Source organism: Lingula anatina, chromosome 1 (genome assembly GCF_051362555.1).
Source record: "Lingula anatina isolate TDL-2025a chromosome 1, LinAna3.0, whole genome shotgun sequence".
Lineage (NCBI taxonomy): Eukaryota > Metazoa > Brachiopoda > Lingulata > Lingulida > Lingulidae > Lingula > Lingula anatina.
In genome coordinates, this window is record NC_141767.1 from 52,629,247 (window position 1) to 52,647,063 (window position 17,817).

Consider the following 17,817-nt stretch of genomic DNA (forward strand, 5'->3'; position numbering starts at 1 on the left):
CGTTATCACAAATGCCAGCCTCCTCCGAATAATTTTTTAGTAAAAACAATGATAAAAGCAGACTACCCCTTCCCGAAATTATTCAACACAACATGAGAAAATTGATCACACAGGCCTATATCAGAAATGTGAAGTTGATATCCTCACAGAATGGTAAAAAGTGAGCATGTGCATCTGTAGACGGGCTGGTTTTAAGTGATCTAGCACTCCTATGTTACATTCTGTATAGCTAGTGTTATGGTATTGTGCTCGCACATAAGTTAATAAGTGAAATACACTGCTGAAGTGATAGAGAGAGCCAATTTGGTAGATGTGTAGTCTCTCCCGATAAGGATTCTGATTTTTCACCGCGCGTAACTTCTTTTATCATAATGCTTTTAAAGGCAGGGCGGGAGACGGTCAGATTTTCAAGTTTATATTGACGGTTATCTAATTTTTTTTCTGTCGGATGACGGTCGAAAATGGAGGATGGATCAACAAAGATACTGGTAATTTGGAAGACTGTCATAAAATAGCTCTGGATCCGCCTCTGATAACGTCTTGATTATTTGTGTCGACATACCTAAAAATAGCTTGTTACTGTAAACTGACACGCGCAAAATTAAGAATAAAGTTTATAATATACCAGGCTGAAAGAAAAACGCTGTTAAAAGGTTCAAACCAAGCGTCCGTGACGTCACAGTTTATTTTACGACCAAAGCACGTGGTATTGGTTAGCCTTAATAAGAAGAGCGTCGAACTTTTTTAGCCAATTGATCTACTTATTTTTGTCTCCCAGTATCAACTTTCAGGCCACTGACCGTTATGTAGGGCTAGTATGTGGACTGTAACACAATGATGTAGAAACAAAACAGAATATTGTTCATTGCGACGAGCAAAATTAATCAATTTGTGCGTTTTGTTTCTCGGCTTACATTTTCCCATTGCTGATAGTCTTATCACATATGTATGCCTGCTCTTGATAAATTGTCATTGTCGGTCTGTTAAAAGATATATCTTTTCTTTTCACAAATACCGATAGCAAATATAATGCAATGTTTTATATTTACTCGGAATAACTTAAAACAATTAATTCCTAAGATTTGACGATCAATGCAGAGGTGATAAGATTATAGCATTAGTGACACAGTATTCCTTTTAGGGTCAATGAATTGACGTTCTTCAGACAATTTCTCACACCAAATCGTGGTTAGGGGGTGGCCTGTTGTTTCGTACCACCTTATAATGTTAGCCATGTGGATGGCCGACACTAAAAATAGTCGATCCTTGAACTCTAACATGGCGATTCCTCTGAAATATTTATGTAGCAGGCCATTCGACGAAGCTTAGTAATCGATGAAAACACCAGAAAGCCCGGTGACGGCATCACTGAAGATGTTACATTCATATGCTGTACTAGAAATGTTAATTGGTATTGATTGCCAATGTTCTGTATACCAAACCTTACACGATAAAACAGCCACGAAGGTTTATTTTGGACTTTTTGCGGCAAGGAACCGGACGTCGAAACACTGTCCAGTTGGACACTGAATGCCTACGAAGTCCTTCGTCCTTTACCCCGGCTGCTAGAAGCTGACGTAAACGTCTTCGCTCCCTGTAATGTGCATTGTTCAGTGAATGCCCATTGTAGAGCGACGTCACGCTACGTAAACGCCTGACTGTTGATTGTTGAGCGGCATTCCGGGGAATCAAGCTATTTTCGTGTCAGAGGGAAAATATATAGGGTCTCTGGATATTGATATCGCTTTGCAGGCTTCTCTGGGTGATTTGAGAAACAACATTGTTGCGAACAGTTGCAGATCCGCTTGACTCACTGCAAAGGGAGTCCACCACGCTTCAGATGCTGAAATCATGGGTGTTTGAGGATGGGGAAGAAAATACAATGTATCGGCCGTTATTCTATGGAAAACAAGACCCTTGGCAAGGGGAACTTTGCAAGAGTGGAGTTGGCCGTTCACAATATTACACAGTGCAAGGTGAGATTAAGCACTGCATAGCGTTGATATTTTTAGCACAAAATAATGTCGATCTTTATACACGTTAGATGTATAATTTTTTTCCATTTTCCAATGTGTCTTATATCTATGATACATACGTTTCATAATGAATTGGATTATTAATGCAGCGTCTTATTTCAGTGGTAGTTTCATAAAAGAATGTGAAATATAATGATGAATGTTTTATGCCACTGATTAATTATGGTTTTGTAAGAAATTAAATATAAAACAAAATATATTTTGGTCCCTTTGGGCATAATGCATTTACTTCATTGAGTCAAATGAACCAGTTGAACATGGGCAAACACACATATTTTAAATGCTGTAAAACCATTTCCTGAAGGTATGAATAAAAATCCATTTTAACCATCTGATTAGAGTTGGTATTTACATTTATACACCCATACACCTGAACTACTTTATTCCCCAGTGTATTTTCTGGTCTCTTATCCCTGACATGCAGGCAGATGTGCACAGTATTATCCAGTTTTCACTGGGATAGAATTTCAGGCTAGGTGAATATGAACTATAGTTACCTAAGTGTAAAATTCTTAAGTTTATTGTCCATGCAATTACCAGGTGCAATTACCAAGATTCTTCATTGTTGATCTCCCTCCTCCTGGAAGAGGTTCCAGATTTAAAATGTTGGTTAGTGTTTACTCAAAGCAGTCGACAGGAAGTAGAAATCAATTTTTTTCATAAAGCCAACAGAAAAATTTGTTCATGTACAATGATAGAGATAGAGCTGGAAGTATTGAACATCAGAATACTGCCAGTATTCATAATACATTGTTTGAATAAGATAAGTCCCCTTTTACATCTGAGCACTTTATATTAAGTAAATATTATATCTCATAGAATTCTGTCTACTTACTGATTTTCTCATAATGGCGGAAAAGTAAAGGTTGATAATTAACAGACTCTGTAAAGATTTCGTTAAGTCATGTGAAAAAGCACCTGTATATCAGAAAATACCTAATTGAAATCCTAGAGAATTAGCAATATTTCCATCTTTTATTTTTACAAACAGGATAAGTTGAAAATAAGGCAATCTAAAGCATGTGATCAATTTTTTACTGATATCTTTTAGAAAACATCTTTCTTAAAGAGTTTTTCTTTAATTAGACTATAATTAGTTATTCAGCAGTTATGTATTTAAAAATCATTCTGATATTGTGAAGCTCTACCCAGTCCATTTGCATTTTTTATAATTTATAATTAACTACTTATCCCTATAACTAGCGTGGTTTAGTACCTGTGACAGATTTTTTCACAATTGATATTTGGTGATGAAATAAAAGAATTTTCCCTGAAGCCAGCAGGTCACACCATGGGCAGTTTTCAAGATTCAAGATTCATTTAAGATTCTTCAAATGCCAGCAAGTAAAAGTGACTGAAAAAAGTTGATAGAACCATCAAACCTAGTTAGTTGATGTTGGTATGCAACTGTAAATATCCCAGAAATTATTTTTCTCTTCTGAAGCCTGGTCTATGCACATTACAAGAATGAGACCAGATCAGAAATTAACAATTTAATCAAATTAATCTGTTGTGGATTGATGACCAGGGTTGTCTTGTCCCCAGGGACAGTGGTCTTTTTAATACACTCTAACAAGCACACCAGTTCTCATTTGCTCCTAAGATGGGTACCTGTACTGTATTTTCAGGTTTTGCTTTTTGATGAAACAACAATTTGCTTTTAAACTAAAATAATTCTTCACTCCTGTAAACCTTGTACAGCATTGTGGAATCTCTTGGAAATGTGTGGTGTTTTAAATAGTAAAGAAGATTAGATTTTGGTCAGAGTTTGCTCTGTAAAATGTTTCGCATAGCATATTATTATTATTATTATTATTATTATTATTATAATTATTATAATTGAAAGAAAGTAAAATCATCTCTTCATTCTGTGTAGTTTTGTAGAGCAGTTTTTACAAATTTGTCGGCAGGCAGTCACTTGGGCAAATTTCTGTAGGCGGTAAAGACCGAGAGAAATGCCTATAATGATTAGAAGTCATCTTTCAGAGAGCACACTCTCTTGTTTGCCAGGATGTATGTATACTCCAGGGGATTTTGATGACGTACAGTTTTACAACCCAGAACAGGGGCCATGATATTTCAAGCATCACCTTCAATATTAACTTGTGCATAAAAAAATCCAAAAATGCGATAAGTAGCATTAACAAACATTAGATGAAATAACGACTTTCTTATTCTTAAGACGATTAAGTTATTTTTTCTGGAATTATGATACCCCACAAATGCAGTAACTGTAAGGTTAAACTAGATCCTTAGGCAGAATGTTTCCAAGGGTCTGATATTTTTGTTCCATAACCATTTATCTGACTGGCAACCATCTGTATGATTATTGTTGCCAGTATCTGCCGCTCCTATCGATTCTATGTGTTAAAACATGAGGATAAAAGGTGCATTTGCATTTAGGATAATGATTAAAGAGCTATAATGTTCTCCCTCTTTTTTGTTTTTGGCTCACTCAAACATTAGCTTAGTTATCATTGAGTTGAGTAAGGTTCAGATCTTGGCTAGGTTGGTGGCTTGTTTGTTTCCAACTCCTTTTCATTCTTAGGAAAGAGTGGTATTCATTCCAGTATCTGGTAGGATGATAATTCTGCTCAACAGGCATTTCACTTGCTTCAGTAATAACCAACTGATAAAAAAATGGGCAAGAAAAAATAAATAAATAAAAAGATACGCAATTTAATGCATGATTTTGGAGAATTGCTCTGTAATTGGTGAAAGTTTCAGGTATTTTGTTTCTGATATTAAACATTATCTATTTCAATGAATACCCAGTGGCCTCAGGGTTTTAAGAATCAAATTGATTTGTCAAGGACACTTGTTCATTTGAAAGTATTTACATTTTAAGCTCTCATTGTGGCAATCAGAAACCATAGCTACTTAGAAATTGCCATATACCGGTATACATTTTTTTCTACATATATTTCTGTTCAGTATTGATTTGCTAACTGTGATAATGGCTTCATCAGTTTCTTACTGAGGATGAGACTGCAGTGTTTGATTGTCTTATATCCTGGCTTACATTTGCCAAGTTGAGGATTTTTAGACACCTAAGCTCTGACATTAAAAACTGAATTATCTTGTAAATAAATTTAAAGGCCGACCCTAGGTGGTGTCTGGATGACAGACGCTACTTAACCAGGACCAATGAACCCTTGATCATTTTAACCAGTTAACTAGCCCCCCCACTCCTGCAGGTGTCTCATAACTGAACTGTTACCCCACTCGCACACTCTCTTTCCCCCTGTACCCAATAACCAATTTAGTGACACCAAAGTTTGTACCTGTCAGCCTTGCCAGGATATTGTATGAGTTCTAATTTCCCTCCCAGCATGGGGCTGGGGGCAGCCAGTGCTGCAAAGGTCAACTGTAAAATAATGGAAAGAAATAGCCCAGCTATTACTATTGTGTGCTCGCCCAGGGACATAAGAGGGGATTTCTTAAATGTCATTTGAAACTGGATATGTTGCCAATAGATTGTGATTTGAAAGAAAGATGTATAAAATGATGGGATAAGTTTTTGGTTTGATTTTATTATTTTTTTTATTAAAGATGTGCCATACGCAATTAAAAATGTGCCAAAGTCATTTTTTTTATGTATGAATATCCTGCAAAGGTGGCTTGTTCTTAACAATGCTTCACAATATCCATATCACCTATGTCATGTTTTTTTCATAATTGCAAGGTCTATATTATAGGCACATACATGCTGCACTGTATTATGAATGATTAATCATTACATAGAAAAAATAACAGCTCATGTGTTTCTTAAGATATTAATGGAGTACGCCTACTGTGTGGCAGTAAAAAAATGGTCAATGCACTAACTTCTGGCTGCCTCCAATGTTTTTTCTTTATTGGCATGAGGAGGGAAATAAACAGAAAAAACTAAGTTAACAGTTTCCCTAAGGTCCATGGTTGATTTATGTTTATGTGTCAACATATAGTGAAGATACCGAACACAGATGTGATATATTCATATAAACTTGGTAAAAAATGGCACTTTTATGTGGTAATGATATGGTATGAAAAGGACCAAATAATTGAAGTGCATGATATTATAGACATTAGGTGTGGTGATTGTCTGGCTACAGGGTGCTGCATATTGCTGCAAAAAATATAAATTGTTTAGACTTTCTAAAGGGAGAATGTGTGTGTGTGTGTGTGTGTGTGTGTGTGTGTGCCTGCCTGCTCACTAGAGAGTGTTTTTGTAAGAATATCAGAGGGAAAGAAAATCTGCATGTTTCTGTGTGCATGGGCATATATATGTCAAGATATGTACAGCCTTCTATCAGACTTGTGTACATCCCATAGACTGTCTTGTAAGTTATTGAAACAACCACAAGCAGCTGTGCGTTCTAGTCTTACTCTAGTCTTATTTCCTTATAGCCTACAGTTACATTTCCATCCATACAATATGAAGACTCGTCTTCCTGCTGGGAAGAAACACACTGTAATAAATATAAGTAGTGATAGATAGGTGTAACGGTTGGCCTTTGAAAACCTCTTAATGTGGAAATCAAATATCCTTCTGAGATTCAAGTTCCTCTCTAAAACGTCAGTTGGTAAATGTTTTGGCAAAGTAATTGCATGCTGATGGGCATAGATGGTTATATATTGCATCTTTTACTTTTTAGATTTTATAAATGGACATGTATCCTCAGTCTAAGATTTGGTTTTGGTGCATTGCTTATTGTATTGCCAGCAATAGGTTAAACTGAACCTGTTTTTTTTTTTGTTTTGTTTTTTTTTTCGTTACAAAAGATTTTGTGGATCCTACTTATAGAGCACATTATTGTAATAATGAGGCCAATGCATAAGACAAATATAGAAGTTAATTTAAACAGATTCTGCCCAATTCCAATTACTGCTTACTTCTTAAGGCAATTAGTGTGTATTGATTCAGTTATCGAGGATGTAGCAGAAATGACTCAAAAAAGAGATCTGTTTATTTTAAGAACAGCGTTAAATAAGGAGGAAAGGGGACAAGAGATCATTCTTTTTTTGAGGCATAAAAAAGCCCAGGAAAAATTGTGCAATTGCAGATAAACATGTATATGAGGTGCCAAGCAACAGCTACAATAGCCACTTGACATCTCTTGACAAATCAATCAGCAAATTTCAAGATCGGCCTCTGGTTACATCACCTGAAGCACTACCTTGGTAAGAGGAAGATTTACATGCAGGATACCCTCTACCAAGGGGCAATATATTTATAATAGGCACTTGAGTTACAAGGTTTCATGCATTTGTTAAGGATCTGTTCACACATGTGAAATAGAACACATTTGTAGTAACATTCTATTTCTGACATCAAAAGCTGTTCATGTTTTAACAAGAAAGTTGTGGGCCCAGTCGTAGGCCACCTGAGGTTTTCAAATAGAGCTAGATTGTGCCATCTGGTCACAGTGTATGTTCTACAGATGATACTTGAGACAGAACTGTATGGGACTATCCTCTCTTGCATGTGTGAACAGCCCTTAAGGTGGCATTCTGTAGACCTAGCTAGATTGTAAGAGCAGGTGGATCAGTGTGGTAACCATCAGACCCAGATAATGTATTGATGGCATCAAAAGATTAACAGATATGTCTGGAGGGAAAATGGAACTTGCTTATTGATCCAACAGTGTCCGTTCAGTACTAATTGCTGGAGGCAACCGGAAAAATTAGATTACACAGGGAACATAATCTTTATCATTGGAGAGCAAAGTCCTTATCATCCATTTAAATGTATCTTTTTGGATGGGCACTAGAATATAAGTGTATTTTTATGTTTTTGCAAGCTTAGTTGCACTGGTCTTATGCCATAATAGTACATTGGCATTGTGCAGCAGGCCCCCTCCTTTCCCCTCCTCCTGTATTTGCAACTGCAAAGTCCAATACATCTTTGAGGCAGAAAACAATGTTTTTTGCTCTCTCTAAATCCATATTAATTTTTAGCATACGCTCATAATGTGAATTACCGATTCCCCATGGATGTCATTAATACTTTCAATAACATGATCCACCATATGTGTAGTTTCTGCCTACCCCTTCAGAGTTGTAAACCAAGCAAGCTACTACATACATGTAGTACACTGACTTGTGTTCACACATTTGTGTTCAGCAACTGGGCCTTAAAACCATCAGGGACATATTTTTTATGTTGAAATGTGGAAGGAGTATTGGAATTTCGATTGAAACCATTCTGCCAATATTTCTAAAAAAGAAGATAAGACAGTGATGAAGATGAGTTTTATAAAGAAAATGGTTTTTTGTGATATATTTCCGATTTATGTTAACATTGAAAATAAAAATGTAGATGTCTTATGACAAGCTTGATTATTAATTAACTTAATTGATCAGCTTACCAGGAATCCTGCAGTGGACCACCATAACATTAGCTAAGTGAGTTTTAAATAAATCAATATTTGCTGTTGACTTGGAATGACCTATTTATCTTAGCAGGTCTTAGCTGACCCTACATTTGACCTCAACACTGTAACCTTATGTAAATTTTGTTTCATATTCCTACCTGCTATTTTGACTTCAAGAGGTACCTGGCAAAAAAACAGTCCTTGCAGAAAATTTTAATTTTATCAACACAACATATAAGTTTATGCTCTAAAATGTTAATTTTTTTTTTAACTGGCCCTGAATAACTTGTATATGTTTAACCTACTGACCATTGTGTGACTATTTTGGCCTGTGGTCAGCTTGTTTCTGTCACCACTCCCATTCCCCTCAGTTATGCCATCTATCTTTCTTAATGTGAGAAGGTGGTGTGGATCGAGATTTTTTTTTAATTATGAGAAGCAATTAAGTATTTGTCCTTTTCATAATTGTGTCTTATGAAGAGAAAAAAATACTGGTAGAACTTAGCAGCTTAATAATGATGAGGACTCTAGGGACCCCGTGTTAATTTAGAGAGTGAGGAATAAATGGCTTTTCCAGTACTGTACATGACAGAAACTGATGGCATTTTTATTTCCTACAAAACTGGAGCCAGTTTAAAATTTCATTTCAACATGAACAGAGCAGGCGGAGCAGTCTATCCAATTAAGGTATGGAGTTGGAGCACTTCAGTTTTGGGTGTCATGGAGGTGTTGTGTTACACACATAACACAGGAGGCCCGGTCCATGCAGTGGGACAGCATTTATGTTAGTGGAGTGACCGCGGGTAACACAGGGCAGTCTGGCGTGTGCCAGACGGCTGCTTTGCTCATTGACATGCAAATATGACAGATGATACTTCCCAGCTCTTGCAGCTGCCTGCCCGACTGGCTTCCTGCCTGGGTTGAAAAAGTTGAAAAGTTTAATTTTTGTTTCGAAATTCTTTTCTTTTCTTTATCTTCTCTTTTTTTCTATTCAATAGCTCAAGTCTTTATAGGCCACAGGGTCACTTCTCTTGACACTTATTTATCAAAGGGAAGCAGCACCTGAGCTTAAAGTTTTTCTTACATTTAGGTGTGTGGAGATTACAGGCATGCCGCAGCAGCATGCTGAGTGTAACATTAAATATGGTTTTCCATAATTAGAAAAGAAGGCTGGAAATATAACTGGAAAGACATATTAAATGCTAAAACAGGACAGGCAGGTCTTGTACACAGGGCTCTCTTTATTTCATACAAGTACTCCTGAGTGTTTAACCCAATTATGTATATAAGTAACCCCAATTTCTCTTTCACTCTTCTTTCCTCTTTTTCTACCTGGGACCAGTTTGGGTCACCTTGATGATCAAAGAGAGCTTGACAACAATGTGTTTATTGCTTTCTAATTACAATAATGATCCCAGTCTGGAAGACTCCATGTGCATTTTGGATCCTCTTCAGTTGCATGCTATGCAGAATAACTTAGCAGAGATAACGGTGGAGTTTCTTTTATGTAGTTATAATGAGAGTGGGGCCGTGCCCTCTCGAAGGTGTGACAAGTGTGAAAATTCTATTTAGGCCTGTGATGCAGCATGCATTGGTCAAGCTTTGCTACCTGTGGCAAGATGATTCTGTTTTGGGTCAAACTGCACTGAGGAGAAGCCAGTTATAATTCATACCTTCATATTGTTATAATTTTAATAATATTAATGACTAATTATTCCTACATAATTTCATATGCTTATAACATTTTGAAGATTTTTTTCTACTGGTACCATTATTATTACAGAATGAGAAGTGAATTTATTTTCATCTTTAATTCATCTTCAAATAAAAACAGTCTTGAAACACGAATATATGATCATTCAGATGGGCATTAGCTTGGTTCTCCACAGAATATTTAGTATATATCTGTGTATTGTTATCCTCACATGAACTGACATCAAATTTAAGGTTAGCTGATTTGTATCAGTTGTAGATCCACCCCCATAGACAGTTATTAGGACTTCACTTCTCAGACTTAATACAGAAATAACTTCATTTCCATTTATCTTTTTCATTCTAACGGGTGACCTGTGTTTTAGATAAAAAATACTTGCCAGATTACATTTTAAGTACATCATGTGCCACGTCCCCTAGTAAGGACAAGGGATAAATCAGATGATGCCCTTGCAAAACAAGTTGTGCCCCTATCTCTTTTTACCACTGACAGCTTCCTAACTTCCTTACTTGGGAGTCCTCTGTCTGAGTAACTTGAAAAATGTGGAAACACTTTTTACTAACTACACTCAGTCACTTTAAATGGCTGTTTAAAAAAAAAGGTCTGAAAGGGATTACATGGCTGTGTAACGTTATGCTATAAATTGTAGTGCGGCACGTGCCAGGTACGGAGTGGTTGGCCAATCACTTAGTGAGGGTGTCTGTCACGACCAATGAAGTGTTTACATGGTTCAGTGTGTTTGATTAGACAGATGTGCTAAAGTGGAATGAAAACAGTCACCCAACACAGTACTGACTTACTGTTATGTCAGTCAAGGTGTTGGAAAAGTATCCCATGATCTTGGGGTAAATTGATGCATGTGTATGGGGGTTGGGTGGGGTGGGATTGGAGAGGTATCAGTAAAAAAATTAAGGTGCTCTTCTTGGAGTAGTTAATCAAAAAATTAATAAAAAAACAAACTAATTTATTTTAGATTATTTATGAGAGATTTTTGAAGAGAACTTTGCTCATGCATATCTTGTATTTTACTTATACGCTTGAACACTGCATGTTTATATGCAGTTTTGCCACTTAATTAATTTCCATACAGTTTTCAGGGGATTTTGTGTAGCACCTTGTCCATTACTAACCAGAGGTCATTGGCATGTGACATCATGATCTAGGAATGCCCATTAGTATGTGGATGCTTGCTACTAACAGCACTCTTGCCTAGAAAAAATGTTTCTATGGTGCAAGTTAATGCTCCAGGTGTGCAAACAGCCCAGTCATGTGCACTGTTAGAGTTTTGACCTCATTTTTTTCTGGGATATATGTTTAGGGAGCCCTCCACTGTGACAGTCATTGTGTCCAGCAACCATAGTGTTGCTCACATTGCATTTTTCAGTTGGTGGTACATTTAATGTCATTGATCAAGAAGAATTGTTTTTATATTACACTGTTTGATTATTTTCTAAACAAGCTATGTCCTGTTTGATGCTTTTCTTCAACTTCCAAATATGTGCTTATCTCAGTCACTTCCTTAAATCAAGAAAAACATCAGTTAAAGACATTGATATTGAACGAAATTAATGAGTTATCAATTTTAAAGCCAGTTGACATATTTTGTGGGCAACTAAGGGACAGGGAAATTTTTAACACCTTGCACATGCTGCATATGTGTAAAACCCTTGTAGTGAGGTCAGATAATGCAACATTCTTCTTAAATGCAACATTCTTCTTACAACAGAGATGTAAGAAGGAGCTGGTCATTCAGGTCCTTATAAAAGATACAGTAATCAATAAAATTTGGAAGGAATTTCACTCCTATGAGGAGAGTCAATATCTATTGCATTAATTTACCCATCTTCACCCTGCAGATGTCACATTGTGTTGGGAAAATTCTACTCTCTGAATTGGATGATTTCTCTGTGAAAACGTGAAAAAATGTCACCAGCGTATTTCTCTTCATGCCTCTTTTGATTTACTGTCCATTTTTTGTGGCAACTGGTAAATTAAATTTTTGAGACTCATTTTACCAAGATATTTCTGTGATATACAGGGGCAGATTTAGGTCGTCTTCTGGGTCTTCCGGAAGACGGTCAGATTTTTAAGTTTACATTGACGGGTATCTAATTTTTTCTGTCGGAAGACGGTCAAAAATGAACAATGGATCAACAAAGATAATTTGGAAGACTGTCAGAAAATATCTCTGAATCCGCCCCTGATATAAAAATAAGTAAAAAGTGGGCTCTTCCCTTACATCTTCAACTTACAGGCCATTTGGACCATCGTATCTGAGAATTTACTGGACTGAACCAAAATTCACTGGTCCAAGCCCAATTTAAAAAAAATATTAACTAAATTAACACATTTATATTTAAACAGGCTTGCTGTTACAAATAAGAACTAAATCAAGAGATTTTCAAAAGTTTATTTTAAAAAAATTCAACATTTAGCCTGAACATTTATAAAAAGATTTGGAGTACATGTTACAGCTAAAAAAAACTCCACTTGGCCAGTGACGAACTATATTTCAGAAATTTAAACAACCCATTATTGTAATTAGAAATCAATTAAGACATTGTTGTCAAGCTCTCAATATTTACTGTCATTGGCAGCCGGGCCAGTGATTCACCTCACAGACTGCATCTTTGTCTTACCTCCTCCCCACCCCCACCCCTAAAAGTCAAACAAGGAAAAAAGCACAACATTTTATTATATAATTATTTTTTCTTACTCATTAGGTTGCCATCAAGGTGATAGAGGTTCAGAAGATCAAGGAGAGTTATGTTCGCAAGAACCTGTACAGGGAAGCTCGTATTCTTTCACAACTGCGCCACCCCAACATTGTGCGACTTTTTGAAACATTACGGGTAAGAAAACTCTTCTTTGCATGTATTATCCATTTAATATCACAGTTTGTGTGAACAACAAGAGTGATTAACATATGTGGATGGGAAAAGTGATTAAAAAATGTGGAAAACTTTCTTCTCTTACAAAGATTTACGCACCACAAGATTAATCATTGGAAATTCAAATGTTTGATACATATTTTGTGAATATAAATTTATAAAAACTGGTCAGCACCAGGAACAAATGGGTGGATGTGTTAGTATACTGCGAATGCAGCCTTATTTTACCCACTCTTGTTTCTCTTCTCTTCAAAGGAAACTACCGACTATGAGGCTCTTGAACTTGTCAGACCAAATATACTGCTGCTATTTGCAGTCTCTAGCTGACTTTTTGTTATTTAAGTACTTTTTTGAGACTGTTAATTAAATCTGTCTAGGTATTTTGTGTCTTGGTTTATTGCTCTTTTCTTTTTTGGTATTCCACCAAGACTGCATCTTTAGCTAATTTTAACATACACAGACAAAAAAAAAAAAAAAACAATTTGACTGAAGCATTATGCAAACTAAGTAACATGTTATGTTATTAAGATTTTTTTTTTTAGCAAACAAGTGATAATACCGTAGACTTATTATTGCTTTGTCAAGTAAAAACAATGTGGGTTGTGTAGGTGAATTGTACAAATAACGAACAAACTTTTGAGTTAAGAATATAGAGAAACAATTCATGCTGTAATACTGACAATGAGTAGAGAGGAGTATAAGGACAAAAGCCAAGCAAAACATAACCTTATCCAGCACCCTGCAGGGTGTCTGCCAAATAAAATGGCCCCTCACACATACTGCAGTTTAGACTGGTACAGGTAGATTCACAGTCTAGGCTGGCCCAGATAGGTTCACAGTTTATACCGGTTTAGGTTGATTTGCAGTAAGTGTTCACTGAAAGTGTGCCATGGAAACTCTCAATGTGTGTTATGAGCTCTGTCTCAGTGTAGCTGCTTAATAAGTATTTTGCTTGACTACATGCTGCAGATTGCAAAAATGTATTACAGACAGACTCCACCATGCACTGTGAACACATTATGTTTTGTGTTCTTGCACTAAATAGGACTGATTCATGTAGAACATCCACAGATTTACCTGTTGCCAGGACATATAGAAATGATGTTGTGAACTAAACACAGGAAATTTCTTTGATTGTGTTGCCAATTACCAGTCTTGTATTTCCATGGTATTGAGTATCAGGAAAACAGTATATCAATTCTTCCTCTGGGTAATTTACACCTTCTGTACAGCTGCAGTGGTTAGAATTGTTTATAGTTTTAGGTAATTAATATCAGAGGGTAGGATAAAAGTGGCTTATATTTAGAGACTGTCATGGAGAGATGAGTTAAGCATTGGTGTGGCAAGGTTTGGGGGTTGGATTTTGCTAGAGTGGGCATTATTGTGGCAAGGATGGGGAGTTGTGTATTGCTAGGTTGTGCTTACAATGTTTGGGGTTGAATATTGATAGTTGGCAACAGTGTGGTTAGGGGTTTGAAGTTGGGTTTTATTAGAGTTTACATTTCTGTGACAAGGCTTGGATTTGAATATTGACGTAGTTGGCATCACTATGGCAAGGGTTGAGGGTTGGATAAACATACAGTATAGTTGGCATCAGTCTGGCAAATGTTGGTAGATGCTTACTAGTAAAGTTGTATTGACATCATGGAGATGGTTGCTATTGTGATGAATATATTTCATTACATTATTTCCATTTGTTTCAGTTTGGATCACATCACAGTGTTAAAGAAAAAATGAATCCAAACATCTTTAACTGGGACATTTTAACTTTATCTCTTTATATGTATGTGCACAAGTTTTATCCTAAGGCACAATATGGTGACATTTTGTGTGTGACAATGACAGAGAGATATGTCCCTGTTTCACCTACCACTGTCAGAACACTGCACTGATTGACCTTTGGTCATCATCAGCTACATCAAGATGTACATCTTCACTCTCTTTTTTATACCTGCGATATTTATCAGGTGGAAGATAGCAAGGTACTTCTCCTTTAGCATGAGACAATGCATTAGACTGCATTCCCACAGATTTTAGATCGATCTATCCCTAGATTGCTGTCAGTTTAGCCGGCTTAAATGTCTGTCCCGCCTACTAAAAGCTGTAAGGTGGTTATTAACTTCCGTGCGCACTCGGCTGACAGCAATTTAGGGTGAACCCCCAGGGAGTTAGGTCGATATGGATGGAACGATCTAAATCTGTGGGAAACCAGTCTTGGATACAATGTCCCATAAAACACATTTCTGCATATTTCTGAGATTTTATACATTGTTCTTGTTATTATTATTATTATCATTATTATTACTATTATTATTATTATTATTGTACTATCTCCATGATTCTGTACTCAACTTTCCCCTGCTCTGACCCAAGTCATATATGTAACAGCTTCATGTTCTGGCCAGATGCTACATGTAGGTCTGAGTTAGGCGCAGTTCACTAGGTAGTGTGCAGTAAGTCATTCTGAACAGCCCCCTACACTTTTTTTAACATTTATGCACTGGAGTTCTCTGACTCTTGGGTTTGTAAAAAGCTGGTATATTCCATTGTAATGCTTCAGGATTATTTATAAATCATACACAGTAAATGCAGGGGCTGATTGAGCCCATCTTCTGGATCTTCCAAAAGACGGTCAGATTTTCAGGTTTACATAGATGGGTATCAAATTTTTTTCTGTCAGAAGATGATCAAAAATAGCGAGGGCATTAACAAAGATAATTTGGAAGACTGTCAGAAAATATCTCAGGAACCACTCCTGAAATGTTACAATAAAGACCTAAAAGAGATGTAAGTGTGTGGTCCACTTAGCATGCAGCATAATAATACCCATCAATGTTACAGTGTGTGAAGACCTGTGGAGTTCATTGAACTCTTCACTGTACAAAAATGTACAGAATTTCCATACTGGTGGAGAATATTGACTGAATTGATTTTCCTTTTTTTTTTTCCTCTTCAAAAATAAAATATTGAAATAAAGCAAGAACCCTCAGGTCACGAACGATTCATTTATTTGGGGGGGAGGGGGGAATCAATTTTTTGCCATTTCTTTTTTAGTGCATTGTATACTAGGAAGAAATGAACCCCACCCAAAGATGACACTTGTTGGAGGTGTGTATGTAAGAGTGACCACTCTGTTTATTTGCAACCTTGTTTTTTCTGCTTTTGCAGAAAAAAAAGTCACCTGAATTTAGTTAAATCATTAATGCAACTAACACTTATTAACCTTCTATATTTTGAAAGCTTCTTTGCGCAGCAAAATGTTTTGAACAGTTTCATCAGAGCTCGGTACAGAGGATACTTTGTACTTTTGTTCCACAGTCACTGGATTTTCCATTACGTAGTTGAGTGGGAGATCACACCTGTGCATGGCCTAGTGTCACATTTATATATTTAAATTGAGGGGGGGACAAGTTTGCTCCACAATATACTGTATTGGAAAAATTAAAGTTATATGCTGTATGATAATAAACTTTAAAAAAAGATGTGATGGCTCCGACATTGCACAAAAACTTTGATATATAGGCCATGGCTGGTTCCACTGGTATATTATGTTCATATAAAATAAATGACAAAAATCAATATAGTTGCACTTTATAGCCTTTTCTGGGTATCCTGTGTCTTGGAATAAGCCTGTTTGAATACAAGTAAGTGCACAAATAATAACAATGATAATAATAATAATAATAATGATGATGATGTTGACGATTTTAAGATTTAACATTTTTTCATTTATAGGCTCTCTTAAATACCGCATTACTAGAATGTTAGTCACAAAAGATTTGTTACAGTACATAGCATATATATTTTATGCTTCTGTCCCTCAGTTAAGCCGATACATAAATCATAAACACATGCAGAATCACAAGGCAAGTTTAAAGAGTGCAAGACATGCTGTTAGGTAAATAAAAGAACAGAATGAAATCATTCAGTTTCCCATATCTGTGTATAACAATATGACCATGCAATGAAGTGATTCTGTATTGATTTCAAATTTAGCACTCAAGTATGAAGTACATATCAGATGATAGAGAAACTAAAGGGTTCCCCCCCCCCTCTCAGAAAGTGGAGGTGTGTATTTCAGCAAAGGCCCTCCTTTCCAACCTACAGAGATCTGTCAATAGTTTTACTATCAAGAGAAGTAAGATACATGTGCCAGCGGCATCCTCCTTGTTGGGAGACATAATTGTGATATTTTAAGTGCATTGCATTATTTCTTTTATGTATGAGTGTAACATGAAAAAAGCCATACTTTCATGGTCCCTTTCCATGATCCTGTTGTTTTTTCTTGAACTTAATGGAATTTTTATGGAGCATATTCTTTCATCAGGAGGTGGATGAGGCCACTTGAGCTGTTTATTTGACTGTACTGTGGTTCCTGTTGCTAATAAATTTGGCAGTGTGGCAGCTGGGGAGGCAAACTTTTTTTTTTGGCATTTATTTTTTTCCTTCATTTCTTTTTCTTTGAAATTGTTGATGGCTCTTCATTTCATATACCAAATTATGAAAAGTTTGTATCTTTTATTTATTTATTTTATTATTATTATTATTTTTTATTTATTTTTGTTATTTGTAAAAGATGAGAGGCATGGAAGAAATTGGGATTAACTTGGATGATGACACATTTTGTGTCTTATCCTTTTCTATTACATGCAAAGTATACATCTCTGTGTACATGGACCACTCTATGTTGATCTGCTTTTTCAAAATTTTAAAATACTCCTTTATGTTTTTTTCACTTTTTTGTTCATATTAAAATTCATGTACCTATGTAACTGGGATTGACTCAAATTGTCCACATGGAGGACTCAGTGTTGGTCTGT

The 17,817-nt window shown here is 36.1% G+C and overlaps 1 protein-coding gene across 10 annotated transcripts in view; it reads left to right on the forward strand.

The window, feature by feature from the left end:
• LOC106165036 (uncharacterized) overlaps positions 1-17,817 on the forward strand; it is a 139,086-nt gene that overhangs the window by 65,302 nt on the left and 55,967 nt on the right. For 9 of the 10 annotated variants that reach the window (XM_087001895.1, XM_087001900.1, XM_087001893.1 and 6 more), the window contains one exon: positions 12,830-12,958. In XM_087001895.1, the coding sequence (XP_086858021.1) occupies positions 12,830-12,958 (129 nt within the window). Of the gene's footprint in view, positions 1-1,513; positions 1,977-12,829; positions 12,959-17,817 lie in introns of those variants that run through there. The other variant, XM_013543111.3, reaches the window with a different exon arrangement.